This window comes from Ochlerotatus camptorhynchus, unplaced genomic scaffold (assembly GCF_037179485.1).
Source record: "Ochlerotatus camptorhynchus isolate MF236.1 unplaced genomic scaffold, CSIRO-AGI_Acam_v1.1 ptg000230l, whole genome shotgun sequence".
Taxonomy (NCBI): domain Eukaryota; kingdom Metazoa; phylum Arthropoda; class Insecta; order Diptera; family Culicidae; genus Ochlerotatus; species Ochlerotatus camptorhynchus.
The window spans coordinates 160,329-185,742 of record NW_027040720.1 but is presented as its reverse complement, the minus strand read 5'-3'; the positions used below and the strand labels follow the sequence as shown (position 1 = coordinate 185,742).

Genomic DNA, 25,414 nt, shown 5'->3' with positions numbered 1-25,414 from the left:
AATAAAGGAAAAAAAATATTAAGGCTCTGAACCATTTGGCGGATTTGTTAAAGTTCTGGTTAAAATGTGACAGGTGGAAAGTTATCGATTAACCCTGCTATCCGAGCGTGGTTATTTCTGACAGACAAGAAGTTAAATTTTGACAACCGTGGCTGAGTTCTGCTTGAAAACCGATCGATCGTTAACACAGGGATTTCGAACATAAGAAATAACTTTCGATATGTCACTTTTAACCACGAGTTAAATTTAACTCGGCAAATGGTTCACAACCTAAGTGCAGGAACTCAGCGATGAGTAAATTTGCCTCATATTTTTCCAAGTTTTTCCAGGGTTGCCCACACACTTAGAAAATATTACCGAACTCGATTTGATTTCAACAGAGTTTTTATCTGCTGAACGCTCGGTAGTCTGTTCGGTTCAAAGAGGAATAACCGAGTTGTCGTTAGTTCTTATTGTTACCCACAATCTGTCAAAGTTACCGAAAATCTCGGTTGACGAAAAATAAATTTAAGCAGAAATAACCGAAAATCGGTTTACTCAAGAATTACCGAACGCTGTCAAACAAACCGACCCACCTGTTGTAATTACGGAATTCGGTTTTCTTGGGCAGCACTCGGTTTTCACTTCAAATCCCACTTTAAATTTTAATTAAGGATGCGTTGCTTCAAATTTTCATAAAAATAAAACCAGTTTTTTCAAAGAAATGTATGAAATATGTTTATTTAATTTGTTTTGGAGAATAAAAACTCCCGTAACGCGAGTTACTGCATGGAAAAGTACAGTCAAAAAAAATATCACTGACTTCGAAGTCATTCTTATTCAAATGGTTTTTAAATGCCTTTGCAAGCCAGAGACATAACCTTGTTCATTTTCACGGCAGTAGAGACAAACTATTGGCGTTGACGGCACCGTCGAAAAATTTGCTCTTCCAGCTAATATAGACAGTTTCTTATGGGAAATTTCGGTGGAGTGAAAGGATAGTACAAAGTCCGCCATGTTTCACGCACAGTCTGACGTTTGCTTACGGATTTTCTCAAAGGAGTAAAGAGCTACAGAGTCACCGTCAACGCCAATAGCAAAAGATGCCTGCAAATAAAATCATACAGTTAGTTTCAAATACTCACAAAAGATTTCAATCAAACGTGCATCCTCCTGTTACAGCTGCTCAAGAACTTTTTCCATTTTTACTAAAGTTTTGCACACGTCCGATGGGCACACGCGAGAAAAAATGGCTGACTAGTTTTAGAATCAGCTTAGAGAACCGAGTTTTCGGTTAAAATTTCCGTCGCGAAGTTGAGCGCAAGTTGAACGTTTGACGTTTAAGCGTTTTAGCGAAGACTACCAACCAAGAAGACTGGCAAATCTGCCAAAAATCAGGAGACAGTAACGGCAACGCCTCTTCTGAGCAAAAGTGGAACCAGTGTATGATGGTGTGTGTTAATTCACAAGTGCATTCACACACATATGTTGCTTTATGCTGACAACGAGTAAAATTCCAGCTGAAATTGAACAGATGCGTAAGTAAATTTGTTTTGAAAATTAAAACTATGGCAATGATGCCAGTCAAAATGATGGTGGGACCTTCCTCGATCATTAATTTGCTATCTCAGAAGTTGTTGTGACGCTCGGCAACTTGGCACGGTACTCGCTGACCATTTGAATGTCACTGGCCAATCTGACACTGTTGTTATCATTCTCTGGAAGGGGTCGATCGATTCCAAGAATTGTGTAAGTATACAGATTATCACTATCCGGTGGTTTCATGTTCTGACAACATCTAAAATGGAAATATATTCTTTATCAATGCGTACCGTTTGGGATTGTAGTTCTTCAATCTTTCATTTTCATTTTCTCCAACATTAGATCCTGCTACGCCTTCCGTTGGATCGTGATGTAGGTACCGAATTTTTTATATTTTTATTTTGAATCCTTGAATTTTCAGCAGCTTCCGAATGACGGTAGTTCACTCAATGGTGGTGGAAGCTGCCAATTTCTTACAATTGATTGCTTCCAACAGGCAAAATATACAATATTTCGGTTCCTCGTTCACAAGTAAAAGTTACTTTCACTATGTATCGTTCAGAGTTTCAATCTACCATGACAAGTTTTTCGGTTTGGAGTTGGAAAACCATCGGTTTGCTGGGATTAGGATACAAATTGCCGTAAAATTGTGTAGAGCAAAACAAAAAGAACAACGAGTACCGAGAGTGTTATGATTATTCGTTTCGGTGACATTAGGTCACACACAGTCACTGTTTATGAACAGTCTCACTAACACTTGTGCTTCAAACTTCCACCTTGGATTGCCAGAGGCGCTGTTATCAGTGACGTTTGACATTTGTATGGGAGAAGGGAACAGTTGCCAGTCTTCTTGATTTGTAGTCTTCGGTTTTAGTGAATATTCGGTTCAGTTTACCGAGTTTCTCGGTTTTCACGTAGCGAATTCGTAAATATCGATACTTTACCGTACTTTTCGGTTTAGTCTTCATATCTATCTGTCAAATTTATACTCTTTTACCGAAATTCGGGTCTTCTTCGATAAACGATGGTTTTTAATCCATTTATTCGGTTTCTCGTTGGTAACCGAAGAGGTCCGGTAGAAAATTAAACCAAGTTCGGGATTATTTTCTAAGTGTGCAGGGAAAAATTCCCGAATATGAGAGAAGTAAAGATTTAATTCACTCAGTCTATTGGTACTACTCCTAGACTGAGTAAAATTTTCGTCAATTTTCCTCATTTTCCAGCAGGTTTATGATGTTTTCCACAGAAAAACATTAGACAAATTTACTCATCACTGAGTTCCTGCACTTGTGAGTAAACTATACTAAAATTTGGGACGTTCTCATTCGCCATGTGGTGATCCAAGTGACATTTCGGAAGTTATTTTTCATGTTCGAAAATCCACGTGTTATAGTACGTTCAGACTAAAGAGCCTAAATTTATAAAGAGGCGACATGTCAAAATTGGAACAATCGATTGTCTGTCAAAGTCATATGAAAAGTCATTCCAATCGAGCAGAAGACCTGTCAAATGGATAAGATGTCGTCTCTTTATAAATTCAGGCTCTTTAGTTCAGACTACAGAGTTATAACATGTTATAGCGCTATCTTGATGGTGGTTTCTGTGTTGCAATTAGTTGACAACCGTTATAACATGTTATAACTCTCCAGTCTGGACAGCGTTTTAAACGCCGTACAGACTCAAGAGTTATAACATGTTATAACGGTTGTCAAATAATTGCAACACAGAAATCACCATCAAGATAGCGCTATAACATGTTATAACTCTGTAGTGTGAACGTACTATTACCGATCAGTGAGTTTTAGAGTAGAACTCACCACAGTTGTCATTTTTTTTTTAAATATTTAGTTGTTCATTGTCTTGAATTTATAAAAACTCCACAGACTGAATCTTAACCAAATTAAAATCGCGCTAACACAATTATCAATAGGGTTGTTATACGTGGTTCTATGCCGCCTGACTAAAAATAAGTCGCGTTCACGAAGCTGAATAAAAGTTAATATTCTGCAGCAGTGAAGGGCAATCCAGGTTACCCTTGACAAGATCGAATACAAATAACCTCTGAAGTTCAGTGCGCCTGTGAGCTAGAGTTTCCATGGCTATAAGTCTGCAACGGTGAGACTAGATGAGACTCACCCTAGTGGCTCAACAAAGACTCCCGGATATCTAGCTCAGTAGCATGAGACCCCTGATCTGTGTCACAGGGCCGACATGCTACTGGGTAATTCGGAGGGGTACGCGGAACAAACTGTGCAGAAACTGTGGGATTTATTAAGTGATGGTGAAATTAATTGGAAGCTAAAGTGTGGGTGGAAAAGTCTAGAAGTTTATTCAAATGGAATTATGGTGCGGATGGTTTTATTGGGCTATTATGGGGTGTGTTCTATGGGTTTCTGCTTCCTTGGTACGTACCGGTGGTGTTTGCTGGACGATGGTGAGCGCTCGCTGGTGGTGATTGTATTGGGCTGCTGTTGTTTGACCGCGATGGCGGTCCGTGGCTTGATCACTCCGTCGACAATGGCGGATCGGTGCCTTCAACTGGTCTGGAAGATGGCGCCTGGTGACTGGAGCTGTGGTCACTACAATGGCAGATTTGAGGCTTGGGTTTGCGCGTTGCGATGGCGGTTTGCAAACAGGGAATATAGCAATCCCTGTGCTGCTACCGAAAAAGCCTTTTCAGTGTCAACGGCGTCTCCCTTCGTTGGCAAATATCAGCTGACCGTGACAAGGCCACCTTGGTCGAGCCGAGAAGGGTCTTCCTCCTTAACAATTAGGACTTCCGAGTCCGAGGATGCTCTCCTTTCTGGCAATTATTAAGCCGGAGAGTTGAAGGTCCTTGACATTTAGACCAAGACAGTTGAGACTGACTTGGTCGAAAAGTGCCGATCGTGAGGATATCCGTGGAATAAATCGAAAAGGTCCTGAATGAACATCAGGAACATTAAAAGGTCATTCACTGCACTTCGGTTCACTTTTGTACTCCACTCACGTCTTCTAGGCACAAACGCCGGTTTACTTCTGGGCAATGGTTGACCATCCCAGCTATCAAAAGCCCTCCTTTTCCCATCCAGTTTTCAATTCGTTCCTTATTTCCTCTATTTTCCTTCCTTGTAGCGTATCACCACCCATCCATATCCTCTCCTTCGCCTATTGCGTTTTTCTACCACAGTTGATCATAACACCCTTTCGATCCTGTCACACCCAATTAAGTTTATAAACTAATATCAATTTCAAACTACCTACTAACACAAATTTTCACATTTTTTCAATTACAGCAATTTTACCAACAATCCTACTAATCCTACTAACCCAACACTGACACTAAAAAACACTACAGTATCCTAAACCAACATGCACAAATTAAAACCTAGGAAATTGAAACTAAACGGTTACAACGGCTTGTATAGTCAGGAAGATTTATTGGATCATTCCACGGAAGTTGTGGAAGAGCATACCGTATAAAGCTACGTTGAACCCTTTCCATTCTGATGATCTGCTGTGCCTGATATGGCGACCATACACTAACAGCATATTCCATGATGCTGCGAACAATTGAACAGTATAGTGCCTTGAGAGCATATATGTCGGTGAAGCCACTTGTATTGCAACGGATAAATCCCAGGGCCGCAAAGACCTTTGCGGTAGTTATGCTGACATGCTCGTTTAACCCGAGGTTGAACCCAAGGGGTTGGTTACTCTACACAGTGTGCCAAAATCAAACTTGGGAACAACCGGGCGCAGTCATTGTAAGTTGTGCAACGCCAGCGCCATCATGCTGTCAAAGAGGGTTTTTAAGTGGGGACGTCGGCGTTGATGTTGCTTAAATCGAATAGGATTCTTTACACAAGTTTTTACAGAAATTTAGTTCGAGCCTCAACGTCTGTTCTTTGTGCTGATAGCCAACTGAGGTGTTACACCTTTGTTACCCTGTCGTGTAACTTGTAAGGGTGGCAAAGAGCAGGGTACTCCTCCTAAAGACGTTCGAATTTAGGTGAAAATGATAGGGAAAAGATTGATTGATTGATTTATCTTTATTTAGGAGGCTTTCAGCCTGAGGCTGTTTCGCCTCCAACAGGGAAAAGATAAAGAAAGAAAATTGAATTTAACTACTTATATTGTCAAATCTGATATTTCCCTTTCTCTCCTCGCTGTCCTCGGTGTCACAGGGTGGGACCCTTCGACGATAGTGGCGGCGGTTGGTTTCCGTTCCGGTTTTACGTTCACGTCGACACGGACTGTACCAACATATCCTCTTCTTCACTGTTTGGCTGTCTAGCAGTGGTCCTTAGCTTTTGACGGGGGGATGAGCGAGGCTCCTTTTTCGAAACCCCCCGGCGACGGTGGTGACGAATCGACGAACCGTTCAAATCCACGCAAACGGTTCTGATAGACTATCCAGGGGAACGCTCCTTCGGTTCCATCTGCCTCGCACTCGTTGGCTATTAGCAACGAAGGGGAGCCTGTTTCGTTCGGCTTACTCTTCGTTACTAGAACGGCGAGCGTATTCTGGATCCTTGTCGTTTAGCCGGGGAAGCGACGAGATCCTTAATGATTAGCTTCCCGCAATGGCGATCCTACACTCTACTGTGCCGTGTGTTTGCAACTTTTCGGGGGAACTCCACTATCACACCCGACAATGCTAGGGATGATACGTCCAACTGACGCGCGCCACGTAAACGGCACAACAAGTTTTTACCGGAAAATGAATGGATGGGGCAAAACGCGTCGTACTCCTTTCGTGGTTCGAAACTTTCTCTTCTAACAGTCACGGACAATAACAAAAATCGCCATCGTTCTCCTGCAACCGTGCTCGACTGTTATGCTTTTTATGTTTTCGCCTTCTTTTGCAGCGGGAGGAGAAACGGGTCCTAACTTTATTAGAAACGCAAAACAATCTAAAACGATGGTTGTTTCCATACATTCTAAAACACCTAACATAACTATTTGAATAAAATTAAAGACCCACACTACGATTAAAAATATATATATATATATATATATATATTTCAGCAACAGTGGTGAGTATGTTACATGAGCGTGCAACCAAAATAAAAACAAATCATGACAGACAAGATACACGCTCATGGAAAACACGTTAAAATGGTGGTTAATAATTGTCACCCTTGACGAGGGTTACAAACTAAAGGTTTTAAAATTGGGTTCTTTCATCTTTTCGTCTGTGACCAAAAGCTAGCCACACAAACATTCCTACCATGGTCAAATCGATCTCAATCGATCACTCTTGATCCACTATAACTCGACAGTTTAACGAACAATCAATACGCATTGAACGATTTTTAATTGGCTCACTACTTGACTAGCCTATTGGTCCCAAGCAAATCAATTAACGTACCCCATTCTAGTCGAAATTCTAGTACTACACAATGTTTGTTTTGATTCGCTATGAAAGTTTGACAGCTAAAATGAGGGGTTCGTGGATTTCCCTATGTTTCGAGGGGTGCATCGATTAGCTTGGAACCGAAGAGAATACCAGAGCTGAGCCAAAAAGTTGAGCTCGTTTCTTCGGGACCAGTTACAAAAATAAAACAAGGCTTTCTTTCAAATAATCCATATAATTCGACGCACCAGCTGATCTGTTGCACAAATATATAATATTTACTTCAATTGTTTATTGTTGTTCACGACAGGTTCCATGTCGGTGTTGGAATTAGTAGTTGTGTTTCAATTTTTTTTCTCATGTTTGGGTTTCCTTTCTTTTGCAGTTTCGGGTAAATACTTGTGTGATTCCACTTTTATGTTTAGCTGTGGAAATGTTGTTTATACTGTTTTGTTTTCTTATTGATTCATAACATCATTTGCTGTTTGTTGTGTTTTTTTTTTTTATTATTTTCTTTCTCGACAATCAGATGGATGTAACTGGGAATATGGAGGGTTTCTTTTTTTTGTCGTTTTGACATCAATCAGTGTCGTTGAACCGAGGATAACCCAAGCTTACAATTGTTTGATTAAAATAGGGAGTTAAGAAATAGGTATTGAAGGGGAAAATACTGATCCGATCACAAAAATACTTGGTTTGTTTACCTTTCGCCGTTTCTGTCCAACTTAAGCAGATCAAAATACTTTTTTTATTGTTTGTGTATGTGTGTGTTTGTGTGTCTGTGTTTGTGAAAGAACTCGAATACACTTATGCCACTGATGTTGATAATAACAATAATAATTACTATAAAAATGACAACCACTGCCACTTTGTTGTTGTTTTTGTCTTGTTTGTTTTGTTCCGTTCCGTAATTTGATTCATTGGATTTGTTCGGTTTCTTCGTTTTCCACTTATCAAGAGAAAGAGATTTAGGAGAGTTTATAAAAAATGTCACAGAAGCGTCTAGGTTAAGGGCAACTCCATCATCAGTGAAACGCTTGCGGCACCAATCGCAAAAGTATGTAAGTGTGTGTTTGTGTGTGTTTTTTGTTTTGTTTTCGGTGCGAAGATTATACAGTAGTGTGCGTTTCACCGTGCGTTCGTGAACAAGAAGCGTATATGTCGATAAACGAATCAAAGAACCGGAAAACGCAAAAACTGAAAGCACGCTGGTATTGGTGTGAGTATGAAAGCCATGTTCGTTAGTAGTTGTTACAATATGAGTAGGTGAGGTTTCGGTTATATCGGGTTGTTTGTTTTGCTGTGTTATATGTTAGTAGTCAGTTTGAAAAGATTAGAACACGCGCGCAGTGCGGTAGCTTTAAGCTGTTTGGTGTCGTGTGTGTGTGTGTGTATGTGTTGGAGTTTTTTGAGCAAGTGTTTGTGTAGTGTTCAGAAGTGTGTTTGCGTATTTAGAGAGATTTTTCACAGCAGGCTGCGTGGAGGGCGTGTAGCTCAAGTGTTGTAGTTTATAGCGTTTTTTTCGCGGTTTTTTTTAGTAAATTCCTTAGCGTATATCAACAGTTATAGGGTTCTTAAGGGGACTTCAATATGTATATATATAGGTATATATGATTTTGTTTTGTTCCATGCGTAAATGTATAAATCATGTAAAGCTATATATCATCAAAATATGTGTTTTTTTTCTTGATCTGCCATTCAACTTCAATTCAGGAGTTTGCATTGTCTGTAAATTTGCGATATATATTTTTTGTTAAACGATTTCAGTCTAGTCGATTATATCTTGTCTTCCATCGAAATGTACGTTTTGCATATATGTTAATGTGTCAAAAGATTTACGTAGAAGAGAACCCGCGCAGCGGGAAAAACACCTCCCGGAAAGCGGCGTACTACTCCATCGTCAAGCCGGTTCCCTGTTCCTGGATCACCCGGAACGCTTCCCGGATCTTGGGCGTGAGCAGAAGCTTCAGAAGCTCGGCCTGCTCCTCGGGGAGCAGCTTCAGCAATTCCATCGACGCTACGATGAGCTGCTTCAGTGCCGATCGCTTGCAAATCAGATCCTTCTGTATGCTGTTGGTTCGCTGTTGCTCGATCTCCGGCGATATCGATTGCTGCTGTTGCTGTTGATGCTGTAGTTGCTGTTGATGTTGCAAATGTTGCTGCTGATTAGCGGAGATGTTGAACGGATTCATCCTGCCACCGTGGTTGCCAACGATCGTCGATACGGAGACGCTCTCCTCATCGCTCTTGGACGGAGACTCCGGATCCACCGCTTGATTGTCAATGTCGTTCGCTAGGTCTCCACAGCTGATCCCTTCCGGCGAGCTCGAATGTTCATCTTCGCCACCCGAACTGTCCAGCTTGTCGTCGAAGCGTTCGTATTTCTCCAACTTGTTCTCTACAATGTGCGTTACGATCGATCCATCGTTGCCGTTACTCTCCATATTATCGATGAAGTGCTCCGCAATCAGATCCCATAGATCCCGCAGAGCCAACAGGTAGTGGACAAAGTTCTCGTTCTTCTTCCACTGCTGACTAGCGGCCGTCATGTGACTGCACGAATCCAAGATGTACTTGATGTCATCCTCGTTCAAATTGTACGCACTAATGTTGTTGATGTACACGTCCACCAGGGTCATGAAGTTGATGATCCACGAAGAGGTCATCTGTTTGTATAGGTTTGCCGCACTCTCAATGTTAGACACCTTCTGGATCAAGAACTTCAGCCCCGGTCGCATGTCAAAGTCCATCGAACAGATCAGGAACTGCTTCAACGTTCTCAGCAGAACCTCCTTGCTTCGGTAGCCCAGCTGAAACAGTGCCTTGGTACTGGTACTGGTACCGGTTGTCTCACCTCCATTGTAGATGCACGAGTTCAGCTCGTTCGGCACGTTCGTCAACCCGTTCAACAGGATGTTCGCAATGAGCTGCAGCAACATCTGACTCGCCAGCAATCCCACGACCAAGTTCCTATACGGAATCCTAATGATGTAGCTATCCAAGTTGAGTCCATTGCTCTGCAACGACGCACTGATTCCTCCCCCATTCACCGAACAAGACTGGGTCATGCTCGTATTGCAGTTCAATGGATACAGTAAGAACGAGTACGATCGATCATCCGTAGCCGTTCCCGCTCCGTTAACTCCATTCAGTCCACCTCCGAGATTGTTGTTGACCTTCGAGTTCAACACATCTCGCTGATTATCCATCAAGAACACCTGCTGCGCCAACGAATGCACCCTTTGAAGCTCATCCAGCGTACTGTCCCGTCTTGCCGCAACCTTCACATTCGCGCAATCCCCATAGAAACTGTTGGAGTTCTCATTGAAAGCGAAGATCAACTGTCTCAGCGGAGCCATCGTTACCGTACTGGCCCGGTGGATTGCCGACGTGATTACCATCCACTGATCCTCGTTGAAGATGTGTCCCGTCGAGAAGATTATGTGCTTCATACAACTCACCCCAACCCTGGCGATCGTCTCTTGCGACTGTGCCGAACACTCGATCAACACCAGCAGCAGCTGCTTCAGTGCTAAGATCGCTGCCGTCGGAATCTTCGTAGCACTGGATACATCCTCTTCCTTCTTACTTCCATAATAGCCCGCATACTGCTGCTGCTGTTGCTGTTGCTGCTGTTGGTTCTGCTGCTGCTGCTGATCGTCCGCCGAAGTCATCTTTCTCAGCTTACTGAATTTCATGTTATCCACCGGTCGAACGATACTCGTAAACTTGCTCTTACTTTTGACACTCTGCTGATGATGGTTATACGTCTGCTCGCTTCCAATCACAATGCGGTCCTCCAGACCACTGACCGTGCCTTGGGACTTCTCGATAAACTCCACCACCAGGTCGGTGGTCATGCAACAGCAGTGCTTGAAGTTCTTCTCGATCAAAGTCCAGTTCTTCTGTGCCTTGTTGACGTACCGCAACCAATCCTGAATCATCGGAATCAACAGATGGTTAATGCAGTAGAACCCGAACTCGATGCCCGGATTGATGAGCAGCGATTTGAACAGTTTGAAGATGGACTGCAGAATTGGCGATTGGTGAGCGATCGGGCAAACGATCAGCGAGTTGGTCAGACCGTCCAGCAGCAGGAACCACACCTTCAGCACTCCGCTCGGCTTGTCCAGTTCATCGATCTTGGTGATCGTCTCCTTATCGATATGCAGCGAACGGTAGCTGATCATGTACTGCTCGTTGCTGCTCTGCAGGTAGTCCTGCCCGAAGTAGGTGAAGTTCTCCATCGAGTTCGGAATGTTGGCATCGATGATGTGAGTGTAGGTGATACCTTTGATCTTGTAGGTCGAGTGCAGATTCGGACATTGAGGCATATTGTACATAAAGCTAAGGATCGATGAGCAACGTTCGAGGAATTTCAACGCATCATATAAAAAATCACTGGATCTAATGTTATTGTCGTCGTTTGTGCTGCCGTCTGGCCCGTTGCCACCACCTCCACCAGTCGAACCGGCAACACTTCCTCCACTGCCGGAAATCTCCAAGTACGACAGCAGACACAGAATACAGTCCAGTCCAGCGTTGGCAAACACCAGGGTGTTATCCGTCTCGAGGAACACGTGGAAGATGTCGATGATGTTGGACAGATGTACCGGACGGTTACGGGCGGTTCGTAGCGTTCCAAACAGCGGTCGCCAACCTGATCGGATCTCCGTGCGGTGAGCTTCGACGATCTCGTACAGACAACCGACTATCTGATCCTGCACGTCCACGTCGCAGGAATCCATGCTCAGCAGATTCTCGAAGGGCTTGAGAAGCGCCTCGTTGAAGTGGAAGTGCGGCAACTCGGATTGCTCCACCAGTAAGGCCGTGATGATGTCGTGGATGTACTCGATAGCACGCTTGGAAATGGCTCGATCCTTATGACAGGCAGCCTAAAACGAAAAACCATCATTACCTGCGCTCAACTTCCCCAAAACATCAAACTTACATCCATCAAGTGCGGTCCGGTGATGGCCCAAACCTTCAGGATGTGCAACAGTGGCCTTGGTCCCCGGAATACCTTAAGCGTAACGTCTCCGACGCGATGCAACAGCAGGGACAGCGGTAGCGAATCGTTCTTGACCTTCCACGGGCGACCGAGCCACCAGGACTTTTTACCTTTCTTGGACGACGAGCCACGGTACAGCTGCTCACGCGACGCCCGACACAAGCTCTTCAAGAAGTGCAGCAGCGCCGGAAGAGCAAGCCGTTCGGCAGCATCCGAGAAGAGCGTATCCGCCTGATGAGACAACGCGCACAGCATTTTGGCCGTATCCGCTTGCGACAGATTCACCGTATCATTCCCGGAGTACGCTTTCAGGATGGTCGCCACATTGGCGTTCGAGTTTGGAAGCGGAGCCTGCAGGAAACTGTAGACGTCCACGCTGCAATGGAAGAATTTGTTAAAATCAAAATTTCACACACTAACTGAATCCAACTCACCAGGTCTCATCCTCGTCGATTGGATACGACGACAGGTTCAACTTGTCCGATTGCCCTCCACTCTTGCTCGGCGAATCGTTTTCCTTTCCACTGTTCGCCACCTGCGAAGCATTCCCCATCTGAGCGTTCTGCGAACTGAACAGATCATGTTCCAGTTGAGTCACATGGCGACAGACGGAGAACACCGGCAGCCAGCAGTCGGCCGAATGTGATCCTAGCTCCAATCCTCCGGACAACACTACGTCCATCGACAGGGCCTGACTGGCGGGAATTTTTGGACCGGAATTCTGGCATACGTTAGTCGCGATCAGGTTCAGAATTTTCCCGGCCAAATGCTGCAGATTCAGGGAATTACTCAAAGTTGCCGCTGCGTGGAGGCCTTCCAAGCTTAGCGCGTACAGCGCTTCACCAGAGGTACGAGCTTTCTTCTTAACGCGGAGCGTCTTCTTCGATAACTTCATCAACCGAGCGGTGCGAGAATCATCGACCTCACCCAGGCCGGCGGTCAGCACGGTGACCATTGAATCCCAACAGCACGTCAGTAGACGACGAGCGAGCTTCTTAGCTGCCAGCTGCTTGACGTTTGGCTCGCTTTGAATTCGCACGACCGATTGAAGTCGTTGCCAATCCGAAAGCATTTGTGATGGTCCGACGCCTCCAGCGTCGTACAGCATGTCCACCAGAGCGCAGTGTGATCCATCCGTGTTCTCGATGGACTTGAGCGTTCCGAGAGGATTGGAAGCTAGGATGCTTTGATACAGTTCGCGAAGCCATGCGGAACTCAGGTAGACCAGGACTCCGGCATTCTGGACGGAGGTCACGAACTGCTGCTCGGACAGGGGTATCAGGATCGGTTCATGGCCTTCGTCGTAGTGACCGGCTTTCATAAGTTGCAGTGCTAGCAGGAGAGCAGAGTAGGTGGCCAGATAGATGCCATCCGCGTTCAACGCGGTCAGATTGTAATCGTAATCTGAGTAGTTTACACTGTTCTGTTGGCAGATGTTGGAGGCAAACTCCTGGATTGCTTCATCCACTTCGACGGAAGCTTTCAGTTTCAGCAGGTTTGGAACCAGATCACCGGTGAGCACCTTTGCAAATTCCCTGGCGTGATGGCGATCACAGTCCACGTCGGACCGCACGTGTGGAGGTTCCTCCAGATGAGCCCAGGGCCAGTTTCCGTCGGCCCTGGATGATACATCGTCACTGGAGGAGTGGGCTTCGTCTTCTGGGCCCTCGGTGTCTCCGGATCCGAGTGATCCCGCTTCGGGATCGATAGGATGCTCGGCATCCACCTCTGACTCCGACGAGGTTTCGAACCCATTCTGACGGAGTTCAGCCACGGCATCCCGATACGGTGCCGGCAGCCGTGCCATCGATTGATATGTCAACGGACCGGTGTAGTCAGATTCGCGCAATTGGTGGTACCGATTGTTGATGACATCGGCGATCCGGTCGCTCATGATCGACTCGTCGAACGTTCCGGAGCATAGGGTCTGGAGACTGTCGAGCAAAGCTACGATGCACTCTACACTGGAGTTCATCGAACTGTCCACGGAGTTGCTGCCGTGCTGGGACGTGGTTGCGCATTCCTCCATGGCGTCGATTATTCTGGAAATTTAAAAGGTCATGATTTCCTAACGAATCATTCATGAACCAGAATACTCACAGTCGAAACAGTGCCATATCGTCGCTGCAGCTTTGTCCTTGGTTTTTGTCCGGGTACAGGATCACGGACAGATCGATGAGCCGTTCGGGGCTCTTGAGGATCTCCCGAACGCAGCGCAGGGGTTCGGCGCGATTTGCCGGTATCGGCAGTAGCAGCATCCGATGGAACAAGGCTTCCAGCATGGGCCTAAGGGTACCCTGAGCTCCGGCGATTCGCAACAGCTGGATGCTGGTCAGGTAGATGCAACGGGCTTGGGGGCCATCCAGCCCCGGACGGGTGAAGAATCCACGGTGCTCCGATTCAATCAGATGTATTGCGTCTCTGTGGGATCGAGAAAAATGTCAGGGCTATTGGTGGAGGATATTCCAAGCGATGCTTACTTGTAAGTGAACTTTTTGTCAATGTTGACTCTTCCGGGGGAGCCGAGGGTAGCGGCTAGCGTTGGACAGAACTTCTGCCATAGGAACGCTGTAAAGTGTGGATTTGCGTGGACATCCGGTGGCAGGGAGGTTACCAGAGTTAGGATGCATTCCATTAGGTAGAGAGACCCGGCGGAGTCAGTCCGCTTGGGGCTTCCGGTGGTCGGTTCGATCAACCGACTGCACAGCCATTGCATAACGGGGATAACCTCATTGTAGACGGCCGCAGCCATGCCTATGTTGATGATCGCTGCCGGACCGGTGCGTAGGATCTCTTCGGCTTCGTCCTTGAGAAAGGTGCAGAACGCGCGGAGACATTGGCTACCGGCAGCTAGGGAAGCTGCTTTTACGGCTCGGGAACCGTTTTCCCAGCATTCGCCACACTTGGAGAGGACCTCGATCAGAAGCCGTCCGTTGAGGGTGCAGGTCGGAGAGCAGGCCATCGACAGGAACAACCGGAGTACGTTGACAACGGTGTCCTCGTTTCCGACGGTAGAAATTCCGGAAGTCGATCGGAGCAGTTGAGCCGGCAACCACAGGGAATCGTCCTCCGGTTCAAGACCGAAGAAGAACCGCTCGTCGCGGATGATGCGCTACAAGAGTGGGGAGATGTTAATGTAAGGTTCCGGAATTTCCAGACATGATCAGAAACTTACGTGCAAGCCGTTCAGTCCGTAGGTGACAAACTTGGGTCGCTTTGTCTCCAGCGCCATCTGGAGTGCGGTGAAGCACACCGTTCGCAGCTCGTACGAGGGATCCCGATGGATGCCATGCTGACGTAGGAGTTTGTCTGCCAGAAAAGAAAACCCATAGCGTTGAAGCCCACAAAAATCAATGACTCATCCAACTGTACTCACCGTGTGCAATTTGTGCGGCTTGTTTCAGATTTTGCTGTTTGCTACCGGTCGCCTCCTTTACGATAGTCATCAGTAGTTCTTCCATGGTTGTTGTTTGGCTGGCTGAACTCGGTACAATATCAACAACAACAACAACAACAACAGTACTAAGCTGTCTTCATGTTCGTGACTAACACTGGAATTCGGGTTGAAATTCTTCTTCTTCCGGGCGGTTGCCTTCACAGGAGATAACCCCCTTTTTCGCTGCAACTGCAACACACTGCACACTCAATGTTTTGCGGTTGTCTCGGGTTACAGCGATAAATAAAAAGCCTAATCTATCCTCTATCGATTTTCCTCCTGTGTGTGAGTATGAGCATAGGGACAGCAAAAACAAAAAAAAGGGTGAGTCCAACTTTAAATTTGTTCCTGTTCCTAAAAACCATATGGATCGGCAAGTAATGGACCACAACGCTAGAGCAATCAATTATCCCAAATTCGTTACACCCCTCAAGCGATGAACCGAGCCTTGAAATGTCCAATTTAAGTAAACCCTTGAAATTTTATCATTGCAGATGTTTGTCATCCCAAAACCCTCTCCTGAAGCCAAGGTGGGTCCAACCGAACAGATTCCCCGAATTTTCCCAAATCCTTACACTTTTTCCCGCAAACCAACACCATACTCACATTCCCCGGACCTTAACCAAGCCGTTCGAGCACTTTTCACTCGGAGACACTTCCTTTAAACACTAGAATTTTTCAAATTTTCACCACCGTACAGTCTTGCTGCACCACCGAGATTCACTTACTTTGACGCCATTTTTTCCTGCATTCGCCTCGGCTCCGCAGCGTTCCGTGTGGCGACCCGGACGGCGCATGCTCCGAGGATCGATCGATATCCTCAATGGGTTTTCCACTCCGCTGACGGACGACGGTCTTCTTCGGGAGTGAGAACACATGCTGCTGTTCGACGCTGAGGCGCGCTAACCGGCTTCCGTGCGGTGGAAAGGGATGGAACGAAAACAAATCCTTGCATGAGGGGGGGAGGGGGCGGTGGGTGGTTGGCCACGTGCGCTCGGGGCTGATGCGGAAGTGTTTGTGTTTTGGTTGATCAGATTCCTTTCCGAAAGAATAGAAGCTCGATAGAAAAAGGAAAATGAGTTTACGTTGGGGAGATGATGGTGGTGGACCTGGGCTGGTTGGGCAGGTTTGTTACTGTGAGGGAGCTAGCGTATTTCGTTTATTGGCATAGGTAGGAATATGCAAATGGTTGGGTGGGTTTTTATCGTACAGGACTATGGCAAACCGTAAATTGATTTCTTTTTCGAAATGTGTTCGCTTTGGTTGATGGATCTACAGGTGGTTGGATGAGTCATCCAGTGTACGATATATACGCATTGTTTCGGTTTTTCTACGCGTTTGATTGCCTTCTATTCGGTATAGGTAATTTTTGGATTCTATACCATGTCACATTGATTCATCTATTATTTATAACATCGTTTTGCGCATTAGGTTTGAAAGTTAATATACTCGTAGGCACTTTTATTTGTAGAACTGAGACCAATGCTAACCAATTTTTATAATTTATTTAACTTCGTCATCAACCACTTTTACTTGATTTACTTATGATCAATGCCATCCCAACAAACACTGAAAGTTTTATAGAGGTTTTAAAGCATTCTACAAGTCTAAATCGTGGTCTACAGTAAACATAAGAATTTAAGATCAGGGGATTTTTATGAAAACTAGGCCAACATTAGAGCCATTTCTTCTATAATACGCAAACTAAGTTCATAATTTGATTGAAGGGGGTTTAAGGACCCGAAACATATTGCAAAATGTATAGATTCAGAGTTCTAAGGAGTGAAGTCTATAGGCAATTTTGGAGAATAATTATTGTGCAAAGTTTAAGTAACCAATTTCTGTAAAAAAAAAGGCTTCGAATAAGAAGAGAATCGTGGGATTCAGACCAGTACTTTATGCTATGTTGTCTAGGTGCGGACGAGCACAGTTCCGCCTTAGAATAAAGCTGAGCTTAGGCCAGCTGGGGAAATGCCCCTAACTTTTAAGCTTAGACATTGGTTCTAGCTTGAGAATGTAAAGACAGTTCACGATTAGACACATTTGAGTGATGATTCGATCCCGTATAAATGGTAGGTTCTGAATCTGAAGTCGACTTAAAACAAACAAGACTTGTTCATTTTGCTCATATGGTAATCCACTAACAACCCAATTAACCTTCTTCTGGGTGTTAACATTTTGTGACGAATAAGATGCTAACGGCTCATATTGACTCAGATTTCAAACTCTATTTGGATATGGTTTTCGTAATCAAATCGATATGTCTTTATACTCTGAAATCTTAGTCTGAATTTTGAGTTTCTGGTATATAGAACCGATTTCAACGCGATTGGCCACAAGGAATCGATGCAGAATGACGTCAAGCTTGGTCACAGTGCCAATATATTGGTTACTAGGGTGGGTCACACTCCTATGCTCCCCACTGGTCTTTCGATGCGCATTGAGTCGGAACTACCACCGTTCTTCTAGTTGCGCACTCAGTAGCTTCAAGGCTGTAATTTATTATTTATGTTAGCGGTTATACAAAGGTTAATTTTATACAAATTATCTTACATTTTCAGTGCTCTTTTAAATGCTATCTCAGGTCAACGTTTGCCATGGAAGGACGATTCTAGTTCATTCTAATAGTAAGTACAATCAAAGGTAAGTATTGTAACTCTACTGTCTGTATCCCGGTAAAAACGCTCAAGCTGTTTCTCAAGGTCGGCTTACTACTGGGTAATCTGAAAGGGCTTCGCGATCCTCATGTGCAGTACTGTCACCTGACTAAGAGATATGAAAAGTTTAAGTGACACAGTAATCAAAGGGTGTATTTTGATGTGTGGATTGGATTTCTAATAGTAGTTCTATTGAATTTTATGGGTGTACAGTGGGTTTTTTCTATGGGGGTTTGACGTACCGGTACTCAACTGTTGCCGTTGATTCTGCTCCGCCGAAGACTACTCTGCCGATGTGCGAGCGCTCGTCGATGATCCTACGTACGACGAGCTTGACGTCGGGCGAATCAAGCCTGACAGGATGGTGATGTTTGAATTTACTTGCTAGTGGATCGGTCAACAGATCGACTTGACTTGATGGCGATCTGCGGTCTCCTGGCGTCTACCCTCGTTGACAAGAATCCCCAGATTCCAGGCAAAGCCGGAGTGACTCTGCTAGGAGGGGTCCTCTTTTGAGATTAGAGCCGTCTTGGCCCGAGGAATGCGGCAATTTTGACCTTGCTTAGCATTGAAAGCGAAATGATGTCCTTTACTGTTAGGATTAATAGCCACTAAGGACCAATAATCCGACTCGTGTGCTTCCTGACCGACTTAGTCGGTTGGTTCACAAAATGGCGCTGTACCGAATGGTACCACAAAAAAGGTCCTGTGAGGGCAACGGGGTTTATTTTTATTAATTGTCGTACTGGTCTATGGTCATTCGATTAATGTTAGCTATCGGTAATTAATTAGCCAAGCCGTATTACCTGATTCAACAGATAGATATTCCCGCGATTCACCACTCATCACTTTATTTTCTTTAAGGACACTTGGTTTTAACGATCCGAAGCACACGAACGCCAGATACTGATTGAGGAAGGCGGTTTTCCTTTGCGCTTTTCCCATCCCATTGACGAGTGCACGGATGGATTTGAGTTCACTCACTCGACAAAAAGTGACACAACAGCGGGGCCCTGTTTACTAGAAATGAACACATATGTGTTCATTTTTAGTAAACAGGGCCCCGCTGTTGTGTCACTTTTTGTCGAGTGAGTGAACTCAAATCCATCCGTGCACTCGTCATTTGCTCTTCTCGTGAGACGTTATTTTCCACCCATTTTGAAATCATAATTTCGCCCGAATGTTACTGTACCCACTGATAGAATACTCATACCCACTGTACTGTTGTACCACAAACGAAGTGACAGACGACTAACTGGCGAAGAAATCCATTAAAATAATGTGGTTCAGTGTAATAGAATTTTCTTGGAAGCTTGTGCCATCATCCACCAGATGGGTTAGTTTTTTTGTTTTGATTTGAACAAAGTTGATTTTGTGTACAGTGATTCTTTGACAGTGTGCAAAGAGTGTATCATTTTGTCATTTTTTTATGCATTTCAGTTTTGAGTAGAGTGAAAGAGATAGAACCAAAACATTCTAATACATTTGGTGAAAATGCTAGTACAATCCAGTAGTAGTGTTGCCATGTGGTACAATCTAGTAGTGTTGCCATGTGGTACACTGAAAAACTGAAATAGCAGATTAGTCGCCAAAGTTTTCGAGCCGCTCCGTCTGTCACTTCGTTTGTAGTTGTACGGTTTTATACAATTTTCAAATTTAAAACAATTAATCCTACTAACAAATTAACAATTTTATACAACGACTACTAACCCTACTAATCCAACACCAAATAACTTTAAGAGACGTGACGGTACATTTAACAACTATGCACAAATTAAAAATCTGATATGTTTTGTAACAAACGGTTACAGTATTTTAGGTCCTTTTTAGGTTACGCGACAAATCAAAGGTAAGTATTATTTTATGATTTCAGTAAAAATATACCTCTATTAAATTTTATCTAGGTTTCCACTTACTACGTGGAAAACACAACAAGGGTGGAATAAACCGTTTAGGTGGCTATAATAAAAGTTGTTTAAATAGATTTCTACACACAAAAAAACAAAAATTGTTGCTATAAAAATAATGCAAATTCAAAATAAAAGTTTCCCAAATTTCGTAGTTTTAACAGTGAAAATTTTCAAAATGAAAGCTATATCTTTGGTTTGAAAGTTTTTCTTTCACTTCTGACTTGTTATTTTAAAAGTGCATTTTTTAAAATAAAAGTTGTTCAACTGTCAAAAATACTTCTTCATAGTATACTCAAAAAATAAATCACATTTCCAATGGAAAATATCCATTAGAATTTCACTTAACTTTCATGTGATCTCATAATTGGGAATCGCATCACAAAATCACATGAACCTTATGTGTCCAATGAAGTTTATGTGATTTGTCATATACAATTCATGTGATCGTATGAACGTTATTTGAATTTCAAATAAAAATCATTAATTTTGTTATTGGAAAAATATCATGTGCGTTCCCAATGGAAACTATATGAAAACTTTTTTCAGTGTAAAGTTTTTGGCAGCACTGAACCCTACATTATTTGCCACCAAAGTAAAATTGACGAGACGAAAAAAAACGTTCCACGGAATTTCATTTTTTTAATGGGTTAATTCGGTTAATTCGGTGTTCGGAAGCTGCCTCCGGTGATCGATTGTGATTCAACCGCTGGAACAGGGCATGTAGGTGAGTTGGAAAATTATTTTTCTTAGGATCGATTTAATCTATGTTTACATTGTAGGTACGCTCATACTTGACAAACAAGAGCTTACATCGGATGGTTCCGGCCAATAAATCCCGTAACAGAGTGAAGCGTCTCGACCGAAAAAGACTATGCTTACAACAAACCCCGTTACATGGCACTTAACCCATCATTCCCGAAAGTGACCACCAAACGTACGTGGGTGTAGAACATATGAACGTACAAGACAATGATGTACAGGGAATTATCCACCAGCTCACTGTTTTGGTGTTGGTGAACCTCCAGCTGAAAGATGTCTTAAAGAATGTCGTTTCCATTGAGTAGTACTGGGATTGCGGCGTCAAGTGATCACTGTATTGTATTGTATGTCGTTGTCTTAAAGGATGGAAACACGAGGAATGCTTCGAAATGACCGTGGAGCTTAGGTTCGACGCAATACTTCGACCATTACAAGACGGACAAGAATCTGACTCAACCCATGCCACTCACAAGACTCAGGACGGTGAACAGTAGGATTAGCCTTCCTTTGACTCCTAATAGGGTAACTTCGCTAGTAACATACACTATGCTTTTTTATAAAATAAATGAATATTTATGTTTTAAATATGATACAAACATTAGTTAGGCTACTTTTCTTAATCTTGAAAATCATTAATATGATATTATTTGAACTTTAATATAAAAAATATAATGTTATAATAAAAACAACTCTTTTCGAACTGAAACAGTTTGCACTTCATTTTGAAAGCATTGGTTTTCCTTTTGACAGTTTTACAATTTGATTCAAAAGCATCAACTTTTAAAATTAACGAAGAGCTAAACTTTTGATTTGACAAATTACACATTTTTATTTTGAATGCTTCAGACTTTCTACCAAAAAGAACCAACGAAAACTCTTAATTCTACCAATGATTTTTTTAATTTTAGTAGTGATTATTTTTTGTGTGTACGAATTTTGAATTCACTTAAACTTACGTCTCGATTTTATTATTTTAAAATTTCTCAAATCTTTTAGGAAATGGATCCTAGATGCATTAAAATTATGAAATCAATACCTTGCTGAGGACAACTGATGATTTCTTGCTTCACGTGACCTAACCCGCATGTTCCGGATACCGGTTCCGGTGGACACAATCAACTTGCGACACATCAAAACGATCCATAATTTAACCTTATCAAAAATGGTTTATCTTCCACCAAACTTTACACAAACGTTTGTGGGATAAAGTTTTTACTTTACTTTTATTAGAACTGGATGTTTAAAACAATAGGTTGTGTTGTCAACTAAAGTGTGTCATGGTCAGATCGTGATGATCACTGTTTATTGTTGATCAAGGTTATGTGTACAAAGGTAAATTGTAATTTTCTGGTTTAAAATTACCTGAGGGCAAGTTTGTATTGAACATTTCTGGTGTAAGATTTGCAACAATCTGCTGCATGGAAATTCCTTATGTAAAAATTGCACAGTTCTGGTGAATGGAGGGCCTAGCTTTATTGAACATTTCCGAGAAGAACCTCAATGGTATTGAATTCTGAGGACAGTTTCAAAAGAAATGATTTCTGAGGATGCCCATAGTTCCATGATAATTTTGAAAAGAATACCGAGAGAATAAAATTTTGAATGAAATTCCAAACGGATCCTGATGAATGTGGGCGTCTTAGTGGAATACCTGTATAATGAGAGAGAGAAGGATTAGTATTTTCCATTTAATTCCACTACTTTATTTGCTTATCCTTGACAGATACGCGTATTTCGTCTACAATGTGCAGACTTCTTCAGTGTCTTGTACTAATACTCGACTGAAGAAAAACATCGCATTTACCGAATATATATTAACACAGGTACATTTTGACTTAGAAACTAGGTAAACTTAAATTTAATTTTCTATAGGAACAGGTACTCCGCTGCTTACTCGTTGATAACTAAGACCACAGTTAAAACAATTCGGATTAGATTTAGTTTTCACCAGTAGACATAACCAGTTGAAATCATTGTTAGGATCCACTAAAGACCCAGTTAATGTTTTAGGTAAAGCAGGCGTATATAAAATAAGCTGTAATCATTGTAACAAAGTATATGTAGGACAAACCAAGAGAACTTTAGCAACTAGATTTAAAGAACATATAGCGGAGGTTAATAAGGCCAAAAAGTAAGAAGAAAAAGGCCTAACATATGATTTCAAATCAAAGGTTGCAGAACACATCTTCACAGAGGACCACCAACTATCGACGGAGGACATAACGATTTTACGAACCGTATCTACACCATGGAAATTGGATGTTGCAGAAAGCCTCGAGATCAACAAACAACGTAATTCAACTTTACTCAACAGGGATCAAGGAAACGGACACACATGGCTTTTCAAGTTACTACCTAGGACACATCAACGAGTAAGCAGCGGAGTACCTGTTCCTATAGAAAATTAAATTTAAGTTTACCTAGTTTCTAAGTGAAAATGTACCTGTGTTAATATATATTCGGTAAATGCGATGTTTTTCTTCAGTCGAGTATTAGTACAAGACACTGAAGAAGTCTGCACATTGTAGACGAAATACGCGTATCTGTCAAGGATAAGCAAATAAAGTAGTGGAATTAAATGGAAAATACTAATCCTTCTCTCTCTCATTATCCAAACGGATGTTGAGGAAAATTTCAAGGAAATTCCGAGGTTAATTTCAAGCTCATTCTGGAAAGAATTTCTGGAGAACACAGAGGAAATTCTTCTGAAACATTAGAAGAATTTCAGTTCCAAGGTGTTCTGAAAAAAAAAGTTCAAAAATATTCCGAAAAGAATATTGAATTTTTAGGACAGTTCCAAAATATTTCTGGGGAGAATTCAAAGAAAATTATGTGGATAATGTCTAGAGCATCCTGCAGATAGTTTCAAGATAATTTTGAAAAAAATACCGAAAAAAATCAATGTTTGAGTGAAATTCCAAAAGGATTTTAAGCAAAATTCCAAGCGAATTCCGAGGATATTTTCTAGCTCATTCCGGGAAAAATTTCTGAAACTCTAAAAGAATTTCAGTTCCAATGTGTTCTGAGGAAAAATCATGAAGAGTTCTAAGTATAATTTCAGTGGACCCCTGAGAAGAATTTCAAAAGAGCTCTTCGGAGAGTTCTAAAAAAATCCGAGAAGAACCTCAAGGATATTGAATTCTGAGGACAGTTCCAAAGGATTTCTGGGGAGTATTCCAAAAAATTCTGTGTATAATTTCTAGTGAATCCTGCAGATAGTTCCAAGATAATTCCAAAAAGAATACCGAAAAAATTAAAAGGGATTTTTAGGAAAATTTCAAAGGAGTACCGATAATTTATTCGTCATTCCGGGAATAATTTCTGGATAATACTGAGGAAATTCTTCTGAAACTCTTAGGGAATTTTAGGTCCAAGGTGTTGTAAGTAAAAGTTCCAAAAATAATTTCAGATTGAGAAGTATTTCAAAAGACCTCATAGAGTTTTTTTTATATCTAGTTCGTTTATTTGGAAGGCTCAATCGCGTTAGCTTTACGGAGCCGATAATTCATTGTTCACTGTGTGTAACAAAATTCACTTGATTCTATGTCTAGTAGGAGTTGGGCCGATTACTCGCGGCTTACTCGAGGTTAGAAGGGTACATTTTCGAAGGATAGGATCAGGGGAGGAGCTTGGGGTAGGGTTTCGTTGTCTCATCAGAGCGTTGTCGCCAGTATGAACGGTAGTGCTGTTCTAGCTTCGTCCGGAGTTCGACCGGCTATGGTGGGTGACCAGTGGGCGACGATGAGACTCATCGAGACGGGGGGACAAGACAAACAAGACAAACAAAAACTAATAAAGAGAACCTCATAGAGTTCTAAAAATTTCGAAAAGAACCTCAAGGAATTCTGAGGATGGACTTTTTCACAGCTGTTCAAAGTTTAAAGTCAGCTTTTAGATTCCCTAATTGAAAAGTGGGTATTAGTTTGCCATTGAGCCTTGATCTATTGTTGTTTACTAAGAATTTGTCTAATACCCCGTACAGACTATGGCTTATATCATGTAATATAGGCTGTCTTGCAATGAGCACTCATACATCTAGTTTTCTCTGGAAATCCTATGTATGAGTGCTCATTGTAAGACAGTCTATATTACATGATATAAGCCATAGTCTGTCCAGGGTATAAGTAAACTACGCTTCGTTGTAGTTTCAAAAGAATCGTGTAGACTTCATGCCTGGGCTTTCTTTGCCAACCTACAGGTCTTAACCCGTAGGAGTAAGAAATACTTATTACTTTGTTCAGAGTAGTCGATTGGCCAAGATCGGAGAACCTCCGGTTGGGTCGAGCTCAGAACGAATAATCCTCTTCGTATATTTCAGCGTTTCTTATTTATAGGGGTTATCGAATACAGTTTTCCTATGAGACAGCTGGGGCGACATCAATAAATGCATCCTTTGCAGTTTTACAAAATTGGGTTTTTTCGCCTAATAAACATAAAGCACTGCGGCCGGTACGGGTTTCGCTGTGCGAGGTAAAAAGTGGTAACGAGTAGAGAGACTGAAGTAGAGACACAGAAGGTGTGCTTCTTTAAGCGTAATTATAATTTGCTGCCTGTGGGATATGTATGTAAATTAGCTATGGGTTTGTTCTCATGCTACATAAGAATCTTCTTGCAAAATTTCAAGTCATTTCTTACCGTGGTTAAAAAGTTACAGCTGTTTCTGTGCGTAAGTTCAGGATTGTCCTTTATATCATCTTTAAAACATGTTGAATGTTCGGCATCATCTGTTATCTGTCACCCCGACTGGCGGTACTTTGCGGCAGGGTTGACATGCTGGATCCT

At 42.7% G+C, this 25,414-nt stretch overlaps 1 protein-coding gene across 1 annotated transcript; it reads right to left on the bottom strand.

The window, feature by feature from the left end:
- Window positions 1-7,126: 7,126 nt before the first annotated feature.
- LOC135704067 (brefeldin A-inhibited guanine nucleotide-exchange protein 3-like) lies at window positions 7,127-16,030 on the bottom strand. Its single transcript, XM_065225485.1, has 8 exons — window positions 15,913-16,030; window positions 15,247-15,585; window positions 15,046-15,179; window positions 14,351-14,982; window positions 13,971-14,291; window positions 12,305-13,912; window positions 11,811-12,246; window positions 7,127-11,754 (listed from the first exon to the last, which is right to left on the bottom strand). Exons 2-8 carry the CDS (start codon window positions 15,329-15,331, stop codon window positions 8,749-8,751), a joined length of 6,222 nt encoding a protein of 2,073 aa, XP_065081557.1. The 5' UTR covers window positions 15,332-15,585; window positions 15,913-16,030; the 3' UTR covers window positions 7,127-8,748.
- Window positions 16,031-25,414: the final 9,384 nt, after the last annotated feature.

What these genes read in the sequence shown, in the direction of transcription:
- LOC135704067 (XM_065225485.1), bottom strand. Translation starts at nt 15,331, where the DNA reads ATGGAAGAACTACTGATGACTATCGTAAAGGAGGCGACCGGTAGCAAA. An exon ending in GATATGGCACTGTTTCGACT is followed by an intron (nt 13,913 to 13,970) that starts GTGAGTATTCTG and finishes TTAAATTTCCAG; the next exon opens with AATAATCGACGCCATGGAGG. An exon ending in ATCGACGAGGATGAGACCTG is followed by an intron (nt 12,247 to 12,304) that starts GTGAGTTGGATT and finishes CTTCCATTGCAG; the next exon opens with CGTGGACGTCTACAGTTTCC.